The sequence below is a fragment of the Microdochium trichocladiopsis genome (genome assembly GCF_020744255.1).
Source record: "Microdochium trichocladiopsis strain MPI-CAGE-CH-0230 chromosome Unknown B0I36scaffold_4, whole genome shotgun sequence".
NCBI lineage: Eukaryota > Fungi > Ascomycota > Sordariomycetes > Xylariales > Microdochiaceae > Microdochium > Microdochium trichocladiopsis.
In genome coordinates, this window is record NW_025763547.1 from 1071352 (window position 1) to 1095151 (window position 23800).

The 23800-nt window shown below is 56.1% G+C and overlaps 5 protein-coding genes across 5 annotated transcripts; 3 read left to right on the forward strand and 2 right to left on the reverse strand.

Annotated features, from left to right (window-relative positions):
* Positions 1-9971: 9971 nt before the first annotated feature.
* On the forward strand, positions 9972-10833 carry B0I36DRAFT_320244 (uncharacterized protein; the record flags this gene model as incomplete). The annotated part of the gene is made up of 1 exon (XM_046153528.1): positions 9972-10833. A coding segment is annotated over one exon (398 nt), but the record flags the coding sequence as incomplete, so codon positions are not given.
* A 1041-nt stretch (positions 10834-11874) lies between these two features.
* B0I36DRAFT_101828 (uncharacterized protein) lies at positions 11875-12391 on the reverse strand. The gene has a single exon (XM_046147730.1). The coding sequence runs from the start codon at positions 12283-12285 to the stop codon at positions 11971-11973; it is 315 nt and encodes a 104-aa protein (XP_046013714.1). The 5' UTR covers positions 12286-12391; the 3' UTR covers positions 11875-11970.
* A 4128-nt stretch (positions 12392-16519) lies between these two features.
* On the forward strand, positions 16520-17491 carry B0I36DRAFT_101841 (uncharacterized protein). Its single transcript, XM_046147731.1, has 2 exons — positions 16520-16659; positions 16711-17491. The coding sequence occupies exons 1-2, from the start codon at positions 16623-16625 to the stop codon at positions 17166-17168; spliced, it is 495 nt and encodes a 164-aa protein (XP_046013715.1). The 5' UTR covers positions 16520-16622; the 3' UTR covers positions 17169-17491.
* A 641-nt stretch (positions 17492-18132) lies between these two features.
* B0I36DRAFT_320254 (AhpD-like protein) lies at positions 18133-20101 on the reverse strand. Its single transcript, XM_046153529.1, has 5 exons — positions 20052-20101; positions 19633-19995; positions 19386-19563; positions 18816-18955; positions 18133-18747 (listed from the first exon to the last, which is right to left on the reverse strand). Exons 2-5 carry the CDS (start codon positions 19912-19914, stop codon positions 18568-18570), a joined length of 780 nt encoding a protein of 259 aa, XP_046013716.1. The 5' UTR covers positions 19915-19995; positions 20052-20101; the 3' UTR covers positions 18133-18567.
* Positions 20102-20503: 402 nt separating this feature from the next.
* Positions 20504-23592, forward strand: B0I36DRAFT_101876 (uncharacterized protein). Its single transcript, XM_046147732.1, has 4 exons — positions 20504-20637; positions 20763-20867; positions 20937-21633; positions 21697-23592. The coding sequence occupies exons 1-4, from the start codon at positions 20614-20616 to the stop codon at positions 23328-23330; spliced, it is 2460 nt and encodes an 819-aa protein (XP_046013717.1). The 5' UTR covers positions 20504-20613; the 3' UTR covers positions 23331-23592.
* Positions 23593-23800: the final 208 nt, after the last annotated feature.

Below are 23800 nucleotides of genomic sequence, written 5' to 3' on the forward strand. Positions count from 1 at the left end.
GGCCAGACCTCAATCTAATTTTAGGCCTAGCCCCCCCCCGACAAGGGGCGGGTATCCAGCAGGGCGGTGCGCTGCAAAGCCGTGCTGTGCTGGGCGATTGCGGCCCTGTGCATGCATGTTGTTGTTGCTCCAAATCTCACAATGCACGCCGTGCACAACAAACAACACATACACACACACAGGCAACACACGGCTCGGATTCGCGCTGTCATGACCGACGCGCTGGCACTCGGGTTGCACGAGCCAAGCTGCTTGCCGCACCGTACCCGAGCGAGTAGCCTATCTCCGCCTGGGAAAGTAATCCAAACCCGAGCCAGGCGAGTTGGACGTCGACAGATGATGGCCCGGCCACGGTGCGCAGAGTCAGAAACCAAAGCACGCACAGCATCGGCGATTTGTATCAGGTGCTCGTATTGCCAATGACGCAGTGCTTCTCACATTGTGGTCCGGATGCTCCAATGATCAGACCAAAAAAGCCCAGCCTCCGCCATGGCTTGTCTGTCTAGCGTCGTCATCTCCAGAATGACACAATTGGGAGGCTCGCCCTGCGCTAGCGTCGTTGGGGCCTCATGGCAAGGCACAGCCTGGCACAGACAGACGGCTGCCGCTTCTCCCCCCATGAACTTGTCTGTCAGGTGGTGCAGTGGTGGTGGTGGTGTGGGAACAGTTGTGCGTAATAGAAGAGACACAGGCCCGACCCTTCAAGCACTGCATCATGGGGGGCGATCATCTTCCTCGCCGGGAAGCGCGCTAGCCACGGCCCAGAGCCGACCCGACGTGCGATCCATTGGATGGAGCCGGTGACCTCCCTGGCGCCTTCCGCCTCCCCGGGGCACGCATCGCGCAGAGAACGGCAAGGTCGATGGCGATCCTTGTGTCAAAGTCCACATAGGGCTGGTTCGTCCAAAACATACAGGACCGGTGTCTCTGCAACTGTTGGCATGCGAGATGACATGCCGTGATCAATTTCTCAGGCGCCACGAAGGCCAACACAGAGCCGGCAAAGAAGAGAGCCAACACCATCGACAGCGCTTACTTACATCATTTGCGAACCCTGCATTCCAGGACCGCATGGCTCTGTGCGCCGTGCAGGCCCTCCTGGCGAATAGCATCCCCGACAGCTTGCATGCTCCAGACACGACGACCGTCTCAACCTCATCAGACCAGTTGGGTACTGATAATTAGAGAAGCCCCCCCTTGCTCGCCACCACTCCTAGGCGAAAGTTTATCATGTTCGTAGGACTTTTTTCTTCTTCGCTTCGGTTAATCAAACGAGAAATGTTGAATAGTCCTCCGTGTGCTGCCATCAAGCTAGGGCGTCTTCCAAGAGAGCCTTGGGACGCTAGGTAGGGCTGGGGTTGGGTTGGAGGTGCACGATCGTCAGGTCCAGCACAGCCTTCAAGGGAAGCCTCCGCTGTCAATAGCGCCCAGTGCTAGACGGCGGCCTCCTTTTCCCCATCTCAGCTCCAGCCAGGCTTTCAGCCCTAAGAGCCATGAGCATTCGTTATCCTCGTAGGGCTGAAGAAGCAGAAAGTTGTGCCTAGGAGGAAAAAAGGCGGAAGCAGATCCTGCCACGCGCCGTCCTCGAAACTCGGTTTTTCGGGCATCAGTCACAGCCTTTCTGTGCGGTTGCACTGTACCGGGCGACCAAAAAGACATCGCGGCCAATGCCGACGGCAGAGAGCCTGAGCTTTTCTTAATTACCCGCCGACTTGAGGCAGGCGGCGGTTCATTTGCCGTCGAGGCTGGCTGGCTACTAACAGTTGACTTCGCCAAAGTCCCTGTTCACTGACTTGCGCCTGTCACGCGCCGAGCTCGTGCATGCACTCTTGGAGTGATGCAGCCTTCTACCTAACACGAAGTGTGTGGCATGCAGTATGGTTGAAAATCTGCCTTGGTGGCTGGCCCCCTTTTGGCTGCCTGCCCCCCTGTGACAGCTAGCCACGTTTTGGCGCAGACAAGCAAAAGTCCGTGCCTTTGGTGTGTGTGCGTGTGCGTGCGATGTGCTGGCTGCTGCTCGCCTGCTTACGTAGTAATACCACGGTGCTTGGAGAAGACGGATTTTGAATTCGGTGAACCTTATCTTTCTCGGTTTTCGGAACACAGAGCCTTTCGAAAGGGGAAGTCACCGCGCTAAACGACCCCCGTCTCTCTTCCCCCCCAGCTCCCCGAGACATACCTTTATGCAAGTGCTTGGTGCTGCGCATGTTAGGGCTGCGGGTTTGGTCATGGGTGCGTTTTTGTGCCTCTTTGTGGCCGCGGTGTTCTGTTGCACTCCTTGTCCGTGGCTGCTCCTTTCTTGGTGTTGGCGTTGCATCCAATGACACCACACCACACGCCATAGCCCTTGCCTGGTGCAAGCCTGGCGGAAAGGCGAAAGGAGGCGATGTAACTGCGGGAGTGAGCATGCCATCGGGCTAAAAGTCTACCCGATTATTGCATGGTGCTTATTTTACAGGGATACATGGGGTGGGCATGGCGGGTGCAGGAGAGTGTGTGTGGTCAAGGCCTGAACGATAGCGACCTAGGTGGTGACTTGACTATGGTGTTCATTGGCCCCCCTGGGTCCCCGGTGGCCTCTTTTGGGTGGTGAAACCCCCAGAGGCTGATCCCTTTCGACATGGACTTTTGTCCATGTCTTTTTGGCCTCCGCAGTCACCGGCGGGGAGATAATCACATCATGGTGCTGGGCGCTCTATCCAATGATCGTGGTGACAAGTGTCACAAGATGCTGTAACAAGGTAGAGGTGTCGTGCGTGACTGCTCACCGCAACCGTGGCTGTGTGCGACCAAAATATGGGACTGTCGGAAGGAAAAGACATGCCATGCTGCAGAAATTCTTGTTGTCGGTCACCACGTCCGGTGAAGATGCTCACCTCTGAAACCTCGTGCTGGGTGGCATTACAATTTTGTGTCCAGTTGTGCTATACAGTAACTATGCACAGTGAGTAGTGTGATTCTCACAGTATGTCGCCTGCTCTGGTGGTCCTGGTAGGGCTGAAGCTGAAAGCGCCAGGGCGACACGTTCGCCGCTCGTCAGCACGTCAAAGCTGTCAGGCCAGCCATTCAGTCAGCCAACACGCGGGTTGGCTGCAGACGTTCCCGTCCCATGCTTGTAGCACACCCAGGAAGGATGCCTGCTCGGGGAAATGAAGACGTCTCCTCTCCCGTCGACTGTGTGAGGCGTGGCCATGCAAGAACCTGTTGTTACCAGTCGGAGGAGAGGGAAAAGCAGACAAACAACAAAGGATACTGACCTACGTGCTGTACAGTGCAGTCCAAGCACCAATCGTCCAAGGTTGACTAACCGCGCGCTGCCAGATCATCTGAATGTCTCACATCCGCGAGCCGGGGTATGCAGGTCCTTTCTCCACCGCCGCCCACTGCCAACCACCACGCACGCGAACGCAAACGCCATAGTCTGCAACGTGCCTGCACCCACACACGCACTCCTCTCTCTCTCACACTTTTACAGGCCACCAGCTCACTTTCCCACCTCCAGCAAGCCAGCGCGCCTAGCGCGAAACTCAATCACGGACAACCCAAGCCACAGCCGCGGAGCAGCAGACCACGGCTTGACGCCATGTAGTAAGGAGGATGAAAAGGTCTTTTCCTCTGTTCAGGGTCCTTAAGCGGGGCGCCTCTAAGGATGTGCTTGACTGAGCCAGCGTCTGACCGAGTGGGCGTGCTGTTGGAGCAATCGTACGACATAGAGCGGGCACGGCAGCTATGCATCTCTTTCCCTTGCCGAAAGCACGTCCAGCAGACAAGCCGGGCAGATCATCTGCGATGCATGCTCGACGTGTGTAGGCGGCCGCCTGGCCAATGCGGGTACAGTACCTCAGAGTGGTGCCCCCCGTACGAGCCTGAATTGGGATTCCCATCGAGAGTAGACCCCCGTCATCGCTGAAGGTCATCTCCAATTTACGCGAGGCACGACGACAAAGGTACCGAAGATCACTGCAAGGACTCAGTCATTACATGAAGACATCACGAAACCCGGCCTGATGTACCCCCCCGCGTGCCCGCCATAGCCCGTTGTACGGCCACAGATCATCATCATCGTCAGAGCCGGGGTACGACTTTGATGGAGGGGCGGGACCTGGGCTGCCGATGAGATGCGGCTAGCACAGATCAGGAAAACAATAGTTGTGGGTAAACCATGGCCTGGCACACCAATCAAGCGATGCGACGCGCTCTCCTGAGCTTAGCTTATCGATAGTCCGACCCCCCCCCCCCTTCTGGCTTGCTGGGATGAGGGAGGGAGAGAGAGCGAGCAAGGATGCCTGACGGCACACGCCTCCACTTTTGTGTCAAGCACGCCTCTTGTGCAAGCCAGTCCATGCACGTCAACGAGAATTACCACACTTGGATCCCCGTCTGGAAGCACCGCAACAATCAACTTCGTGGTTTCTCTGCCAGATGCTACTCTACTTGCGCCCCCAAGGCGGGTTCTTTTTCAACCCCGTTCACAGCGGGATGCTGCAATACATCGCCTCACTATCGGTCACTCCACTCTCTTTTCCTTATCCCCCCGTGTCTCTCTCTCTGACAATTAGGCAAGATTGAGCAGATCGGAAAAGGACCTTGGAGGCAAGCCATGTGGGCTTGCGGGCTATCCACAACGTGGCCGCTGCCGCCAGCCTGGGCGGTATCCTCTGTATGGTACGATTATTATCAGGCGAGCAAGTGACTGGCTCCTAAATCACCGGAGTCCGACCAACAACAGAACCGAAGCCGTCGCTCCGAGAAGGGGGGGGGTTTCACTTCCGCTCCGCCCCCGGGGCGAGCACGCCCACGCCGATAGAGGCCGGCCGATGCCGCAAGTGAAACTGGGGCTCCCCATATCACGGCAGTTGTCTGCCTAAACTGCGGAAATGCGAGCGCGTGCTCGCTCGCGCCCTGTGAGTGACAAGAGTGCCCACAACAAAGACGCACGGAACACGGACACAAGGCCTGTCCCCCGTCCCAAATGACTGATAATAATGGGCAGATGCGGATGGAGCACAGTGGAGGTGGGTTCCAATTGGGGAAACCCCACGATCAACGGGCAGGACAAGGCTCTCACGCATCATCACTCAAAATCCTTCCGCGGTGGGCGGAAGGAAAACGACGCTGTGCCGGGATGGCAGGGGAGGGAGTGCGTTCAAGGAGAGAGAGCGAGAGAGAGAAGTGGGCAGTGTTGTTGGATGAGTGGTCCCCCGTCGCGCGGGAGCATGGATATCATGAAGTTGAGGTTCCGCAGACGGGACCTGGATCTGCCATGATGGGATATTTCGAGAGCAGGGAGATTTGACACGACGATGAACAGGGTCTCGAGGGATTGACGCCAGCAGGTGCAGGGCTTCTACGAACGGGCCAGTCAGAGGAAACAAGCTTGTCCCGATGCAGGCATAGTAGACGAATGTGCAGCTGGGCTAGTCCTCTTCCAGACTGAAGCCATCTCGCTGGCACTGGGAGTCGGACAAGGGTGCCATCTCCGGGACTAGGACAGGGGGATGCGGGAGGGTGACTAAGACGACTCGTACCGTGCAAAGATACAGTGTTGAGGCGGGGGGTGTAAACTGTGTCCTTGGCTTTGGGGGCCGATGGGTGACTAAGCCCCCTGAAACCACCATGCCCGAAAAGGCTCGAGAGATCCCTGTTTGCCACATGTCTGCCTCCCTGCACATCTTTCTCGGCCGACAGCCTAGGCACATCCGCAAGGCAGATTTGCATGGCCGCAGTTACAACCCCCAGCATCAGTCACGATGATCCGAGCGATCGTCGCGCTGCACTTCGGATTCGTCAACAAGACAAGACTGGGGCGCAGAACCGCCCTGACTCGTCGACCAGACCAGGTCCTGGAAGGGGTTCACGATGGCGGAATTGTCCCGACAGGGGATGCTTATGGCCTCCCCGACGGTTGTGTCATGATGATGGGCGGGTGCGATCTGCCCGCCACCGTTTAGAGCCGGGTACCGTTCCCGTCCTTTTACGAGGCCCCTTGTCAGCAACCAAGAAGCAGCATGCACACGCTAGCAGAACGATCTCCATGGGTGAATGTGTGCCCGCGCCGGCCCGGCCTGCATCATCGACATACAGTACAACACGCACCCTTCTGCTTGCCATATCGAGCCGGTCCTCTTTCGGATCCCTGGGCCGCAGCCTGCCGCCGCCCTGGCGCATAGCTCGCACCGCTATGCTTCTGTCCACGAGGCACCGAGAATCCTTCCCGAGCCTTGCAGCTAGGTAGTTCCTCGCCCCTGCCCCTGCCCTGGAGGCATGCATGCGCTGCACCTCCAAACCATAGTTCGCCATGCCTGCCAGTGGCACGCCCCGAGCTTGCCGCATCTCACACAAGGGAAAAGGCCTGCGGGAAATTGACAGCTCATTTTGGTAGGTTGTGTGGGTGTTCTAACCTCCAAGGACTGGTCATTGGCCCAGGATGAGGCCGGACTCTGCGACTCTGCCCAAACAGGAAAGGACGGCGTGCACCGTGGCAGCTGAGCTTATATGAAGGCGGCCAATCACTATCCATAATTGGTTTCACAACGTTTCGCCCGGTAGGTGCCGGTCGAGCGCCAGTCTCGTCTTGGAATCCGAATGTCCTACTGATCCATGCGAGCAGTGTCAATGCGGATGCAGACCCAACGCGGAAGGTTTCTGACGGTCAACAGTCTGGCCAAATCACCCAGCAGATCATGGTAGGTAGGACCCGTGTTGGAGGACTGGACCACCCCATGGTTGCACTTCTCGGACAACTCGTACTCGTGGCATCTCAACCCTCGCCATTATTCGCTTTTACAGGTCAGGCATACAGGCCTTGGCAAGGATTCGTTGGCCTTTCTTCGTCGGCACTCTGCGGGATCCCCAGGTATATGCCATGCCGCCTGTCGCCTTCTTTCCGCAAAGGGGAATTTTAAGAGAATAATCGATGTGCCCACATGTATGCCCTGCCACGATGTCACCGTCCTCCAAGGGTGGCGGCAACGGGGCGCCATTGTCTTTGTCTCAGATGGGGCTCGTGGCCCTTTCAGCCTGTGGAGTCGAAAGTGCACTTTTCCTCCCCCCGTTGATCCCTATTAGGCCAAGGACCCCAACACTCGCACCAGGCTGCATAGGACACGGACGGACAGAGCCCTTCCCGTGCTTGATCCCAACGGTCGGTCAGCCCAGACCGCCGCTGGAGAAGAGCGACGCCGTGGCAATTTTCGGAGTTCTTCGTCTTACCGTTCTCGAAGCGGGCCGCCCTGACCTGAGAGGCACCAACATCCCAAGCCGGCATCGCGCGGGCTGTCGTCGTCAAAGGGCCTTGCATAGTGATCACCTCGACAGGGATATGCGTCCCATATTATCTCGCTGAAGATCTCCTCAATAGGCATTACCGGGTGGCTGGATCCCCTCCGACGATTTGACAGGGCGCTTGCGGTAGGCGCCCACTGCGATGACAACATGCCCATGCCTATAACAAGGGAGCCTCGCCATGCACCAAGACGTCAATGATAGGCGAAGAGCAGGGCCACTCCTTGCGGACTTTTGCAACAAACCTGTGGTGACAACATGGGCTGTGGGCATGCCCCCCCGTGCTGGCAAAGAGCAAGCCCTTGCAACATCACCCCTGCTGGTGCTGGGAAGGCGCTGTGTCCCTCGGCACCGAAGCCGCCCTTCACCCTGGGCTGGATTGGCTAATCACAAATGCTTCCGCAGCCCCCTCAGACGAGATGACGGGCGCCTGGGGCGGGTAGCAGCCGAGCCCCTGGTCTGGTTAGGCGGGTGTGAGCCTGGGCCTGGGGTTTGGCTCAAGTTCCAAGGCTTCGCAGGCTGTGATGACGATGCTGTGTTATTTGAAATCATTTGTTGACTTGCACAAAAGTATGTTTAGCATTTGGCCGTAAATGATGCTGCGACATGAAGCGTCCCGGCGTCTGCAATGGACCGCCAGCACGGCAGCTCGTTTTCAGCCTTATCCTACGCCTCTGGCATCGTTAGGCGTGCAGCTAGCTAGCCCTGGACCAAGCGCTGAATGCACGCAGCACCAGAGAATTCATGAGAAGCTTTGTGTCATCTCAACTTGCAGCAACCCCCCTAACGCATACCGGAGCGTATTCGGGCACTACGAAGAAAAATGAAAAAAGCAACGCTCGGGCAAAAGCCAAGCCAATGCATCCCTAGGATCCCGACCGTCTGGATCACCAGGACATTGGAGCGACACACAAGAGGGGGAGGGAGTGCATCCACTCCTCCCCCCCCCCGTCCCACAGAGGAGGACCCTTAAAGAAAGCAAATATCAAGCCACGGGGGGGCCAGCATTCTTTGTGTAACCAAGTTTCCGGGTCCCGGGAGAGGCGTCACTTAGCTGCCTGTCACTATTGATCTGTGCTTGGTCTGGTACGCTTATGTTGCAAGGGGGGTGGGACGCTTGGAGCAGTCTTAAGCGGTGGCTTATCGAGTCGTCGAGCGAGGGAGGGGTTAAGCGCTTTAGGAATTGGAACCTTTTTTTTTAATATGGGACGATTGGGAAAGACGCGTCGAGAACAAGAGAGATGAGTATTTTAGAGTTTTCCTTAAGCGATGGGATGCAACTCTGTGATGGAACTTTGGCCTTATTACTTTTGCTTTTTCCCCTCACCCCATCGCCGATGACACACTCGCTCTGATATTACCCAGTCGCCTCAGGCGGCTCGCTGTGCCTTTTTGATGATACATGGCCTGTGTTATCCTTGTTCTGGATGACTTCTAGCGGCAATAGGCACGGTATGGCTCTCTCTCACACACTCTCTCTCGCAGGTGGAAATTATTGTGACCTCCGTGCCATGCCAGCCCCCCGCCGTCAAAGGGAGCAGCGCACTGGCACTGCGGCGATCAAAAACTCTTTGTATGAGCAAGGGACGATAAGAAGAAAGTCCTCTCTTTTAATGCCAGGCGAAAGGATCTAACCCCGATACTCTCCCCCCTGCTCTGGTGTTTGCTTCTTCTTCTTCTCCCTGGGCCAGTCCTGAGGATGTTCAAGTGATATGTAACCTCACCGCTGATCATCGTTCATGCCGGACTTTTTGCTGCTGCGATGAGGGGAGGGGGATGCGGACACGACAGGAAGAACCGTGCTCGTCGTCGTCAGCGTCAGCGTCGTCGCCGTCGCCGTCGTCATCCCCCCGGCCCCCCTCCTCCTCTCTCTTCCCTGCAGGGTGAAGGAAAAGAACGAATATGGTGGGCGGTGGAGGGTTTTTGATCCACGACAGGGCTGAAGAACAAGAGGGGGGGGTCTAGGCCCCAAGTCCCGGTGGGGCGCGCGGCGGTGGGCAGGACCCGGGAGACTGGTTTGAGTATGAGTGCTCCCTTCTCCTCCTCCTGCTGGCTGGGGGCTGTCTTTGCATGGTTTCAGTCCAGCCAGGGACGAAGCAAAAAGAAGAAAGCTACTACCTACTTACTTACTGCCCATGCGCCATGACCTCGAGGAGTAGTGAGCTTTCCTCAGGTGGTTTTTTCTTCGCCATGGGGATAGAGAGTTTTGCAAAAGCATAAGCGGTTTGGATCTCCACCGTCGGGGCTTTTCTTTGCTGGCTGCCGCCGCCACGCCACCACATACATGGTCTTGTGGTCCCCCGTGGTGGTAAAATGTGATGAATCGGACAGACCACGAATTAGGGCCATCATCATTAAGGATGGATGCATGGCCTCGTCACGCATTGCCTCTTTGAGTACGACGGGTGGTTATCACATAGACCCGAGAGCCTGGGTCTCGGCTCGGGAAGATGCCGCGCTTGGTATGGCTTTATTGTTTGCTTCCCACGGAACATTTGTTAGCCTTGGCTGGGCGTGCCTGCTGTGTGCATGTGTAATATAATCACGAGGCTTGCAGGCACAGATACACACACACGGACACACACCTACCTGCAAAGTCAGGAACGGTCAATGTCTCGGTCTGCGTGCACAGCGATTAGAACAACGTGTGCAGGCCCAAGCAACGTGGCGCAACACCGTGGTGGCGTGCATGAAGAAACTGCGTCTCTTGTCTCTCTACCTACGTCTGTCTACTCAGGCTATCTTTGTCCGTTTCTTCTTTTCGCTGGGCATGTATGTCTTGACGAACCAGTGCTCTTGCCTTTTGGTCGCCAGAGTGCTTAATGGACTTGGGGCGGCGGGAAGTTCAGATGGACGGGTATATCGTCAACGCAACTACGATTGGCCCCCATCTTCCGCACGCCGGGACGTTTTTCTTCTCAATCAAGCAAAGCCATGCAATGCAAATCATGGCAAGGACACGGCTCGGACTCTGCGGGGCCAAAATAAAACGCCAAAACCAATTGACAGTGCTTGTTTTTGTCTCGCTCCCCCAGTCCCCGCTCGCAGTGCCTCGCCTAAACAAAACTGTCCAAAAAAAAGGTGAGCGGTCCCTCTCTTTGTGTGGTTGGACTATCCGGCTGTCTCTCCGTGACGCTTGAGCGGATGAGGCTTAAGCAATAACTCGTTGCCCTGGCCTTATCATCGCCCATCGAACTTTTGCTCGTCGTATTCGCTGGGGGTGCTTGGAAAAGTCCCCCCCCCCCCTTTTACCAGGCCAGGCCAGGCCAGGCCTACCTGCCGGCCGCCCGCGTCTGCGGACTGGCTTCGAGGTTTCAATAGTCTCCCGGGCTTTTTGTGATTTCCGAAGAGCTGCAGGCATCCCATCGACTGCTCTGGGGAGAGAGCCTGGGCCTGGATGTGTGTGCATACGTGCACGCGGGGGGCGCGCGCGTGGGCGATACTGGGCATGGCCGCTCTGCCTCCCATGGTGATGGTGATGAGGTACTGGCTGCTTTCCCCCTTCGCGCGCGCCTGGACCAGTCACTGCAGTAGGCGAGAGAAGAATGAGGGGGGGGGGGGGTTGATCATGCGGCCGATGGCCGTAGGCTTTGAGTCTAGACAGAGTCGCGGGCCTGATGACGGGGCCGCTCACCATTGGCTGCTGAGGCCATACAAGAGTCTGTCTAGGCTTTTCAAAGACAAGGACCAGGGCCCGACGAAGTTCTGGAAATGTCTGGCCTGCTTGCTAGACGCCCGTGATGACCTGCCTGCTTGCTGCTGGATCCCCAGGACTTGGGGAAGGGGGAAGGGGGAAGGGGGGGCCTCGTGGAGGGGCCTTTCCTCGCTTACAGAGAACCAACCAGCGGCAGGGCGTTTCTGCAAGCCCCCTCCTCGGCGGCCACATTCACTGGGGCGCTCGCAATGGTCGGTTTTGGTGCGACTGGCTGCAACTGCAGGGACTAGAGGACAACAGAGTGTGTGCCTGTGGCGTTTTTTGTCGTGTGGATGGTGGTGGTGGTGGTGGAGGCGTGGCAGGGTCAGTCATGTGTCGTAAGCCAAACCACGCTGCTGGGTCGGGCTGTCAGGCCACGGGCAAGGCAAAAAAGTGAGTCTGGTGGCGTCGTCTTGTCTTTGGGGGCCTCGATGTATGGTTTCATCGCGGGGGAGGCGCGAACACACGACAAATTCCTTGTGATTCACATTCGCTTAAACCTCTTGCTTCTCCTTGCCTGTGGATCATGGGTGCTGTGCTTCATGCACGCGGGTTGGCTACATTGGAAAATGTTTAAACTCGTGGGCTAGACCGGCCTCCCATCCATCCAGATGGCTTGGGGGCTCCAGGCTATGCTTCTTTCCCCTCAAGGAGCAGATATCCAAGATACACAGAATCTCGGCGAGGAGGAGGAGACCACCAAACATGGCGGGGATTTTTGGCTCTCGGGCCGTGATGGAGCTCCCGTCGAGTCGGCTGTGGATTGCTAGTCGCGTCCGGGAGGTTGACGCCATCGCCTGATGTGACCAAGCAGTGAGTTTGGGGGCGGCACTCTGTGCAAGACGTGGGCTCATGTTGGCGCTGTTTGGGTCGTGTAAGTAGTTGGCCCTCGAAGGGGCCTAGACGACTCTGGCTCCTCTTGGTATGTGATTTTTGAGTTGGCTGCCCACTCGGGGGTGTTGCAAGAACGTTGGTGGAGGAGGGAGACGACGCTAGTCTAGGCGCCCGCTAGCCGGGGCAGACAAGACGATGGAGAACGGGAACAATTGGCCGGCAGCACCCAGCAAGACCGGCCGGGCGGCGGCGGCCACGGAGGATTCCCTTGGTGGAGGTTGATTGTGGTGGTGGTGGCTGTCGCTTCCGAGTGGAGTTGCCCTGCGCCGGGCGGCGGACCCTATCGAGGCGTCTCCTCCGCCCGGCTCAGGCGAGAACGGCGTCGGCGAAGACCGATACACTATCGAATGTGGCTTTGGAGGGCGGGGAGCCCACTGGAGCAACCACCTCCTGGTCGTAGTGGTGGTGACCATGATGGGTTTGGTCCGTCTCCGTCATGGCACCACTTGCCCCGAATCTGCGCTTTACTTTGCCAAGGCAAGCTCGACTTGCACATGCGTACCGAGGATATGGTTTTCCTGCTCTGGGACTCTAATCCACGGCGAGATCGTGATGGCATGGTTTTCTGCAGCTGCAGGTGCTATGTACAGTCATAGGGCAACTCGCTCCCACAGTTTCATCTCGATTTCTTCTCGTCAGACAATGAGGCACTTTACACTGTTGTCTGTGTTTGTTTCCCCACCGCCTGGCTGTCGCCAAGCGGCCGAGTCTGCACCATCTCTGATTGCCTCTCCGTCTTCGCTAATGACCTGTGGACGATGCACCGGCCAAACGCCTCTGGCTAGCAAAAGACACTTTGTAATTAGTGCCTGGGCGAGAACTCGTCTTTGCACTAGCCCTGCCCGAAGCTCGCGGCCCGAGATGTGTGGACTCTAAAGTCGGCAGCTAGAGAAGGCCAAGTTCTGCTCACTGGATAGAGGCTTTGCGTGAGCGGAGTGTCTTGTCTGTATATTCACGACGGTGCTCGTCCGTTGCAGAAAGGTAGCGTGGCTTTATTCTCGCCTTGCCCAGACGAGATCGACGCTTTAAAGTTTTGGAGGTTGACGACGCGACAGCCATCTTGAGAGTGCTCGATCATGAGACACTGTTGCGAGGAAGTGGAAGCAAGGACAGTCCCGGCATCGTTTACTGCCGTGTCGCGAGCTACATGTTGGTGGCAGTACTTAGACGCCTCGAAAATGCCTTAAGCGCAGACGAGATAAGGGAGAAATAGTGTACAGTGAGGACACCGATGTTGTGTCGGGCGGTGCCGCTTAGGTGTCAACGAAGCAATAGCTGAAGGGGAGAAATTATCGTGGGCCATAAGCCGTCTGCTTGACAGAAGTCGAAATTTCCAGCAAACCAAGACTCATCCAAAGGAGAAAAGAAGCAAAAGAGCAAACCCAGCCGCGACTTGCCTACAAGTCTTACACCGGCACGAATGCCATCTGAGGGGAATATAATCGTTCTGGCGTAGGTACATATGTCCGGCATTATTATTTAAACATGATTTATTAATTCATGGATAAGTGAAGGTCATACCGAGCGTAGATACAATGGTCCGAGAACTGATTTTCCATGAAATACACAACTACTCGGTGATGTTCGGTGATAGCACGCATGTTGGTAACTGCTGTAATGAGCTTTGTCTTTAAAATGTGTATGGCTTCACTTTTGGCATCTTGCAAATAGTAGACTTCATTGCCCGGAAGCAGACACGGTCGAGCATACCAACTGCATTGCCTTAAAAATGGCACCCAGCTAATAGCCCAGGGCTCAGATCAGACAGACTCCGAATTGTGATATATGTCTGCCAGTAAAACACAGCGCGTGCCACGAGTGGTCAAAAGTCAGCGAGGGAGGGCAGTTCACATTTGTTTGGTAAGTCGGATATTCACCAGTCCGTGGTGCCGCTACGGGTGTAACCACTCCAGCGAGTCTGGTTTTCTTATTCAATTGTTGTATGAATTACTTAGAAAGGATGTCGAGATGAAACCTCACAAGGCTATTTCAACATGGTCACCACAAGATGCCTTGTTCAGGCTCCTGCGCCGAGACAAGACACACCGTGTGGAGGCATGAGATGGCAAGCCATCTCATACTCGAACATACACACGCGCGCCCCGTCTAGCAGCAAGAAGCCATCAATTAGTGATTGGCCGTTCTCGGAGGTCTGTGCGGGAGACGTGGCACTTGCGAGCATGTCTCGTCTCGGCGCTCAAGACCGAAGCCGGCGAGAACTTGGACCGCTCGAACGGGACGCATCCCCGGGGCTGTATGAGACACTTGTCTTGGGATGGCTCACTTCTCTGTGGAAGCATCGTGGTAGTCTGAGACAAAAAGCCGGTAGAGATGCGTGTGGCAGGTCAAGCCAGTGGTGAGTTAGCCTCCCTGTCGTGGAGTGGACACTCTGCGAGGAACGACGAGAGCATGCACAGCAGCATCCTAGTTCAACCCCCTGGACCAGGAATCGAGTGCCGATGAGAGGCAAACAGCGTGGCCCTACGAGCCACTAGGGTCCGAAGGGAAAAGGCATACAAGAGTACATAGATAAGGCGGCCCATTCGTCCAACTTCCTTTTGCTGAGACCCTTCATGCAGTGGAGTTTAGAGGGAGAAGACAGTGAGTTCCTCGACAGTGCCCTGCTAATTAAGCCCCTTCCCGAAAGCATGGCCCCCACAAGCTTACACGTTACTGTCCGTGTGCCCAAAGCTAGGTGCCGCCACAGAAACGACATCTCCCAGTCATGATCTTCAGGGTCCAAAGGCCCAGTAACTTGGCATGCACACCACGCCTCTGGTATTAGGGTTCAGGCCATTGCGAAGGCCGCGGAGCGGAGTTGTCTGCCCGGGCGCAGCCTATCTTGTCTGAGACCGGAGTCTCGCCCGCCAGACAGATCTTTGACACGTTGGGGGCGGTGCTCCGAGACCTGGAGTCTCTCTTGCTTCCCCAAGTGAGACATGATCTCTGCCCTAGAGGGGACGAGACATCAATCAATCTCGCATGGCAGTGGGGAAGTATCGACATCTCCACTTGCTCGGCTCCGAATAGTGGAAACCATCTCCGTGCACAAGTCGCGATCAGGCCTCCTCACCATATTCGAGGAACACAGAGTCATATTAGTGTGTACGGCAAAGCTTTGTCAGTGCGATGCTCCACATCCCGGAGGTGTAGATCTAGGAAGCCATGTTGGATGATGGACGCTCTAGTCAAGAGGGGCAATGCTCCTATTAGCCTTGATCCGACCCCCGGGCCGGAACTCAATTCAGAGCTAGTACTTGGCTTGAGAGCTCCCCTCTCGTGTACAGGAAGAGCCCATTAGTGGTAGTCCAACCACTATACCGAAAATCCGAAGCTTGTTCTCCTCTCGGCATAGTGCTGCGTTAGTCAAGGTCGAACGGGTCATCAGATGGTCTTGCATGTGTTTCGCCAAAATGTGCCTTGTCAGGAGAGCCATGAGCCCTCTCTTGTTTCCTGCGAGGCAAATTGCGGCCGAACAGGGTTTCCTCCTTCCGACCCCGTCGCGAACCTGTTGTGTGTGGTCCTGTCACGGGTGTTTCGACCATCCCAACAGAGAGCCAGGATTTAAAGAGTCAATGCAGGGCCAGCATCAAGCGCGGTATTCCAGTTGCTAGTGTTATCAAGCCCGACCTCCAAGACCGAACACGGACACCCCTTTCCTCTGAGTCCTGTCTGCGAGCCCTATGGACACTGGCTAGTTGACACAAAAGTCTGGCCCAGGCGGAGTGATCGTCAGGCCACAATCCTGTTATGGCAAGGCTCTCCCGCGACTATGCGTCGGCCGAGCTTATTGTCCAACTGCCTCCACATGCCCGAGTGTGATACTTGGCGACCAGCAGTCGCGGCTGTGGCCCCCATGACCACGATTAGGCTTCCGGACTACACTGGCTTTTTATGATTACATCTCGGTACCATGCTCTCCGCGGCCCTTGCGGTTTCGATTCGGAAGCTCAACCCTCATCAATGAGCGAGAAGTCCAATGGACGTCAAATTGGTTTCTTGCCCGTGTGAGGAGCAGCAGCTCTAGCGGGCACAACCGGGCCTCGAGTCGCGAGCCACTCGAACAGTTCTGCGACCCCGAGACGGCCCTGTACCCATAGCCCCCAAAGGCGTGAGCTAAGCCTACGGTGCTCCGCCTGGCTTCGAGGGCACATGCAACAACACGTGCCACTTTCATTGTCAAGGTTTAAACCAAGCCCTGTGACCTCCAGGCTGCTGCCATGAAGAGGGGAGCTGCACAGTGTACGGCCCTGCTCCCCCGCTCCAGCGCCGAGTCCGGCCGTTTAGAGGTGGGAAGCTACTCGCTACCCGTCAATTTTAAATGTTTGGCGTGGTGTGCCAGAGTTGGAGTGCTCCTTGGCATTTCGACTCTTCCCCCGCTAAGCTCCTGTACTGTGCGATCTCTCTCTCAAGCCCCCTCCTGGACCTTCCGGTGTGAAGTCTCTTGTGAAGCCCATGCCGGCAAAACTTGTGGTGTGCTGGATGCGATCCCCGCTCTGCCTTACAAGACACACACCCTCAATCCTTGCAAGCGGTCAATCTGAGGTCAACAGCTTTTTTCTTGTGAGACCCTGGACCCGTCAACCAGAAGAATGAGAGACGGCCTCCTCCACAGTCTGAGACAGCACCGGAGAGACGCCCGCGCGTTTTCTTGGCTATTCTGGAATGGGGGCATGAGTGGAATCTGTCTCGGAGAATTCCCAATCGGTTGGTAGAGCGTGATCCAAGCCCTTGGAGAAAAGCTTGGATAATGAGGCTCGTGAAGAAGGACAAATTACTCTTGCCAAGTGAGAATCATCCCATCCTCGAGCCCCGTCAAGGTCACTAACCTGTCGGAGGCGCTTCTCCATCCACGGCACCCCGTCCAGAGATGCTACAAACGGACCCAGCAAGGTCAAAACTTATAGCAAGCCTTTCGTCTCCGATGCTTGGCGGGAAAGATTCACCGATACAGACGTGCACTAAGCCCTGTACCGAGAAGGTTCATTCGCCTGCACCCAAGTCGGGCACCAAGATAGAAATTATCACGCCAAAGGGACGGACACGGACTCGCAATCAATCATCATTCCCGAAATTCGATGCCGCACCCTTCCTTGACTCGGAGGAAATTGCTGAAAGCCATAGGACACCCTGCAACTGCCAGGGGCTCAGGAGTAGCCCACTCCTCGAATGCCCCATAGACGAAGCACGACATCTACTATTACAGGTTGTCAGACACAAGTCATTTCGACCGTCCCTGGTGTTGAGACTAACGACGCCATACGGTTTGAAGCAGTGTTGTGGCGCAGGCTTGTAGAGACCGTACCCCTGAAATACGGCCATGTTACACAAACGCACCAGGTATGAGGCCAAGCCTACCAAGACTTGAGGCAACCCAGCGCCGGGATCCAGGACCGCGCCACTGGATGCCGTCTCACGTCTGGAGAGCAGTTGAGATTGCTGCTGCAGCTCGTCTCATGCATCCAGTTTTCACTGTGCTCCAACATGCAGGGCCGGCACCAACCCTGATCCAATTTCCCCCCGCTGAGGGAACAGAGTTGGTGCCCGCTGCTTGTCCGTAGGCGTGCAGGTGGAGAACAAGACCTTCCCAACCTCGAAGCAATGGGGAACTTTCACGGGTAACAGGTACTGCAAGCTCGCTGAAGTAGGGGAGCGTATCTTCGATAAATCCGGAATGAAGATGCAGCTGGTTCGCAAGTGTTTTCCCCAACGGAGCTAGGAGGCCGCAAGATGGTCCTGCACTAGCCACGGAAGGCTTTCGCCTTTCGGGAAACACGATCCTGGTGTCTTCAATTCTCACTATCTTTAGCCCTGCATCGTGACCCAGCTTTACTGCTTGACTTCGTGGGGGGTTCAGCAGCTACCGAGGCAGACATTGCTGCCTCGTAGGGCTAGCCACATGCCATTGCCATTAAGGATGGCGGCGGGAGGAGGAGGCGTGGCTATATGGCTGCAGCCACCTCCAACCGCCTCCAAACCGTCACTGCTGTGGTTGCATTGCTCTGCAGGCGGGAGAACAAGTCCATGCATGAGGACCAAGCCCTGTAGAGAGCCATGATACTAGAGAAGCCTCGACCAACCAGGTACTGGCATGTCTGCGCCATGAGCATCCTTCATTTGACCTAGGGCTGTGGCAGTGAGGAATGCTGTGTAGCAAGAGGCGTAACTCTGGTAGAACAACGCTGCTCAGGCATGAGGGCTGCTGCACGGCGCTGCTGGCTAGGTGGCTATGTGAGACCAACAATAAACCGCGGAACGGCGACCCCGAGACTCAAAGTAACGTTCCCGATGCCATCACCATAGCCGACCCCCAAGCTTGTCAAAGTCCCACTCCTTCTAGATGTATTTGTCGAACAACGACCGTGCTCCCTCGTATGCCTCCAGCTATCTTTAGACATGTAAGCAGGATTACGATGGGGTGACCACGCTCCTGCGCCGAGACAATGACACGAGGCCGTAGAGGATACGTTGCTTGGTGTCGTGCTGGTCTCGTAGGCCAGTCCTGCATCTGCATGACGCAGCCCTACAGCCGCAGCTGGCTGCTGCCTCGTGGGGGCTGAGAAAGGGGCCCGTCGACCATGACAATACGATCTGTACGTAAGCGCTGAGCTGGAATAGTGTGACTGCAGGAGACTTTCTCGGTATGACTCGAGGCTCTTTGAGTTGCGTGCATAGTGACGCGGCCTCGGGGGTCGTCAGATGTCGGCAATCTCGTCGCGCCATCCGTGTTTTGCCACTGAGTCGTCGTCACGCAGACGCTTCATGCCGCAGGCCTCGCAGACCTTGATCGATGCTGCCCGCACCGCCCGCACTTGCTCGACGCTTGCCCCGAGGTTTATGGCGCCTCTGAGATGGCCTTTCAGTTGCGGGTTCACCTTGAAAAGTGATGGTTAGCTGGGCTTGGTGCCATTGAATGCTTCTCGCCATGAAAACAAGCCTTTACATCTTGTGGTATGAGACCTGCGATAAGGACAAATGAAGTCTCCATTGGCGTCAAAATGCTCGTGTTACTGAGCACATGGCCGTATGCCAGTCTCGCTATCACGCCGAGATCTCGTGTCCCGCATTGATCCATCTGCCTCACTGGAGGAAAAGCTGCGTCAGTCTCGTGAACGAATATAGAGCTCGACAATCTCCTTGATCCAGTGACTATTCGAGCCAAAGTTCGTGTCAGGTCAGTGCAAGCCTGCAATAAGCTACGGACAGGTCATGCTCTCTTTCTCGATTGCTTGGACTTCCGAGAAGAACTTTCCACATTAGAGGCGTGCTGAGTTGTCAATATCACCTGTGCCACAAAAGATGTTTCCAGATATGGGGGTAAGTCCCAAGCGCTGAAGTATCGCATTCCCCTCCTAGGCAGCCCACGTTCGAAGTGCAATACAGCTTGGGGCAAAGCACTGTCCACAATAGATGAGTAGTCGCCAAGGAGGTTGGACCAAGTTTCCAACTGTCGAGTTGGCGAGAATAAACTGGAGCGATCACTCTCGATCCACACGACGACAGTGGCACTTACTAACTCTTCTTGACAATTTCCCGTACAGCTTGTCAAAGAAAGATTGTCCGCGATACAAGATCTGCTCCTGTGATATCCGGCTGAGATCTTGAAGCCTCGAACCAGATGAGTAGACCGCTTCATCGTCCAGGAGTTGTTGTGGAGTGACTTGTTTGAGGCTCATGAGAGCGTTTATGCTCTGTTGTGGATCATCCAACATCAATATCAAGTTCCAAGCGGATTCATGTATCGCCCGGGGTATGGTCACCTTTGGTAGTCCAGCAATGGCCGAGGTTTTGACAAGACTCTCACGAATCCGCCTTGAGACTTCGAGCTTTTCCTTGTGGGCCCCTGGTCCGTCGCGAGAATGCTCCAGGTCAGATAAAGCATATGTGAACACCTGCTGTATTTCTCGAGGGCGGTTGAGGACGGCCAAGGTAGCGGATGCGACGAGATACCAAGCTCCATGCGGCATCGCCACATCTTTGGCAAGGGACGTCCAAAGTGCTTGCTTCAACATCGGCAGAGCACCCATGGAACTTGTGACCATTTTGGCGTGTCTGAATATCAGCAGGCCATAGTCAAGCCTCGTCTGAGGAGCGTGCGTCTAAAGGTACATCTCTCTCACAACCTAGCGACTAGTCAGGTCGAGACATTCCCAGCTCGGCAATAGATTATACAACCTACAATGATCATGTTCCGAAGTTCTGGGTGTCGTTGGATGTTGTGGTCAGAAGAGCCAATCAGCGCAGGCCGAAAAGTGGCTTGGACGTTGCGTGCAGGGTGGGCCGCCCGGTGGGGCGTCCGGCCGGAACGGGCAACCTTATTAACCTCTGGAAATCTGGCATCAATCACCTACCCTGGCTTACCTAAGGGCCTGCTGCGCAACGCATGGTGATCTACGTCAACTGCCCACCCGAGCTCGCACGACCAGGCCAGCTCCCAGCTTGACACGCCAACAAGCCCTCCTGCTGTGTTTACCATCGATCGCGACACGCCCTGCGAGACGACACCTGTACGGTGTATAGACGAACGATTGCGACAGCTTGTTCGGCCAGAGCAGCTCCGTCCCGGCACGGTTCTGCAGCAAACCACGCTGCGCCTGCCATCATCTACTGCGTCCCCAATCACTCCAAGAACACCCGATCACGGAAGCATGGCAACCTAAGACCACCTCATTCACTCGGCTCCTTCCGAATCGCAAAAACATACTTCAATACCGCACACGAATCGCAGCATTCAGGAAAGGATGAGGCTCATGTGGTATACGGGGGTAAGCTCCACCCTTGCGCCATCGCCGTAGCTCAATCGCTGCGTGTCGATTATGCCTTGGGAACTCGCGGAAGAGAAGCCAAGAGACCCTGCCGGTGCCGAGTACTGACCGAGATGTCATTATAGGCCTCGGCCGCCCTTGCGACAGGCGTGGTCGCCTATGCCTTCAACCAGCGAGCCAACTTTTACTCTGCCATGGTTTACTTGTCGCAGAACAACCTCAGTCTCATGGTATGTCGGTCAGGCTGCTCAACATTATCACTCTACCTCTGACATTCATTTGTTTCTTTCGTGGGCTAGGTGCTCATCAATCTGATCCTCTTGGTCTACGGATCATTCGTATGGGGACTACAACGCCTCTGCTACGGCCGCCTCCGGCCTATCGAGATCGAGCAACTGTACGAAAAGGCCTGGTTCGCCGTCACCGAGACATGCCTGGCGATGACGATCTTCCGTGAAGAAATCGGCGCGTGGTTCCTTGTCATGTTCACATCTCTCGTGACTGGCAAGGTATGGGAGTGGATAGGCGAGGGACGAGTCGAAGTTCTTGAGCAACAACCGCCGACCAACCCGCGGCTCTTCCACATCCGCCTCTGTACCTCGCTCGCGATCAGCATAGTCTACGACCTCTGGCTGCTTCGTTACACTGTCAACTCAGTCATCCAGCAGGCGAAGCCGACAATGATGGTCATGTTTCTCTTCGAATTCGCCATCCTCACCACTTGTACCTGCCGTACAGGATCCCGCTACATATTGTCGCTGGTCGAAGCGTCCATCGTCAAGAAGCAGACAAAGGAAAGGCTAGAGGCTCGACGCTGCGAAGTGAAAGAGCAGCGGATCGATATCCTTCGGCGCCGAGAATCCGATGATCCAACGGTCGCCGAAGCTGCTGCTCAAGAGGAACTCCTCAACGAGGACGACATCGATGAGATGGACATTGAGGTTCCCGGCTGGGAGAACAAGGGCCAATGGGTTCTCGCCCTTGACCTCTTCGCTGGTATGTTCCCGTGTGAGATATTGACTGGAAGGTGCCATCCTCTCACACTGACTTTGTGCATAGATTTCGTCAAGCTTGGCGTGTACTCTGCTTTCTTCGCCATTCTTATGATGTTCTACGGCCTCCCCATACATATCATGCGGGATCTCTTTATGACGGCCCGCTCCTTCATAAAGCGCCTTGGTGCATTGATCAAATACCGCAAGGCCTTGCAGGATATGAACAAGTATCCAGATGCGACGGCGGAGGATCTCCAGAGAGAAGACACCTGCATCATCTGCCGTGAGGAGATGCATCCCTGGGATCCTGCGGGTGGTGCTGTCGAAAGATCTCGACCGAAGAAGTTGCCTTGCGGCCACATTTTGCATCTTGGCTGTCTCAAGGGCTGGCTCGAGAGACAACAAGTATGCCCAACATGCCGACGATCGGTTGTCATAGACGGCCAGCCCCCCAATGGACGAGCTGTGGCGGCACCAAACAACAATAATGGCCCTGCTGCTAACAATGCGGGTGCAAATGCCCCGCAAGCTGCCAGGCCTGCCGGCAGGGACAACATGCGGGTGTTCCAGTTTGGACCTCTGCGGCTTGGCTTTGCGCAAGGCAATCCTCGCGACCTAAACATTCAGGACATGGCACAGCGTATGGCGATGCCACAGAACGCCGCCAACGCCCCCCCAACACCGGCTGCCGGTGCGGTTCCGGTCCAAACGCCAGCCATCACAATTCCAGGACACGAGTCTGCGCAAAGCCTGGCCGGTAGTCTCACCGATGTGCAAGCACAGCTCAACACTATATCGCAACGCTTGCAGCAAGAAGTGCAGTCTCTGCAACACACGCAAGCAGAATTGCAAACGTTGTATGCCTTGACGTCAGAACTTGCGCGCCTCCAGGAAGTCCGGAGGATCTCCCAACAACCGGGCACATCATCGCAAGCAGGCATTGCCATCACGAATCCTGCGGCCTTCCAAATGTCGCAGCAATTGCCCCTCCCAAACGCCTTCCCTCCGACATTTGCCAGTGCTCCGCCACACCTGGGCATGTCTAGCATTGTATCACGACATGGTGGAGCTTCATATTCGGCTGCAATTCCTGCTGGTAGCCCGGAGTTACCGGAAGGTGTCGTCATTCCGGCTGGTTGGTCACTGCTCCCATTACAGCGTCTTGATGGGCAGGCGGCCGCGGGCTCGTCGCAGGATGCACAGCACGGAGTCGGTCCAGTCGACACCCCAACGACCATGAACTCATCTGCAATCTTCCCGTCACATCTCCAGCAGCGTCTAGTAGCTGAAGGTGCTGGAATGCCGAGGAGCAGAGACGCGTCCCCGACTCCGGGCCACTCAGGTGTGTCTCGACAGGCAGAGCCGCCTGTGGTAGCAGCGCCAACGCCGCTGGTGCCAAACTGGGGCGGTGCGGCGCAGCTTTTTGCAAATAACGGTGGTCGGTTTGCCCAACCACCTTCCCGATCACCCTCGCGGTCTGCCTCGGAGCGAGTCCCGGAGAGTCACATTGCACCTGCTCCTGTCTCGCATCCTGTGCCACCTGTACCCGCTACTGCCCCGGCGCCGCAAAGCGAGAGCGAGAGTGAGGAAGACTCGGATGAGGAGAGGGACCAAGCAGGAAGCGGCCGCGAATCCACAAAAGGAGCTGCCAAACCTGTGACGGTCGAGGATGCCGAAGACGATAGTGACGACGAATGAGAAGCAGCCAAGGACATCATGGGTATTCTGTCGTATATGGATTGTAGTATGGTTAAGCAAATAGCATTCAGCAATAAAGGGCGGTTCCACTGTTCTCACGACGATTCACCTATAAATAATCAGGAGCATGTATGGTGAAATGCTCAGAAGGGATCCCTTCATTGCGTGAAGTGGGTGAGCATCACAGAGAGCCAGGCAGCCGAAGCCACGCTTATGTCAGCAGCCGACAGCCCATCGCCGCGATCATGGTGCTTGATGCCGTTCGACAGCCTCTGGCTGATTCGAGCCTCTGGCTGAACATGGCCGGTGCCCGGCAGAACCTATGAACTGTCCGGACTCTGATTTCACGAACTGCATAAGATCCTGAAGATGACCTGCTCCTCGACTCAAAGAGGAGAGACGCTCAGCGACGTCGGGAATCTATTATCGATTAGCGGCGTCGCCACCCTTGGAGGTGCCGTCGAGGGGTC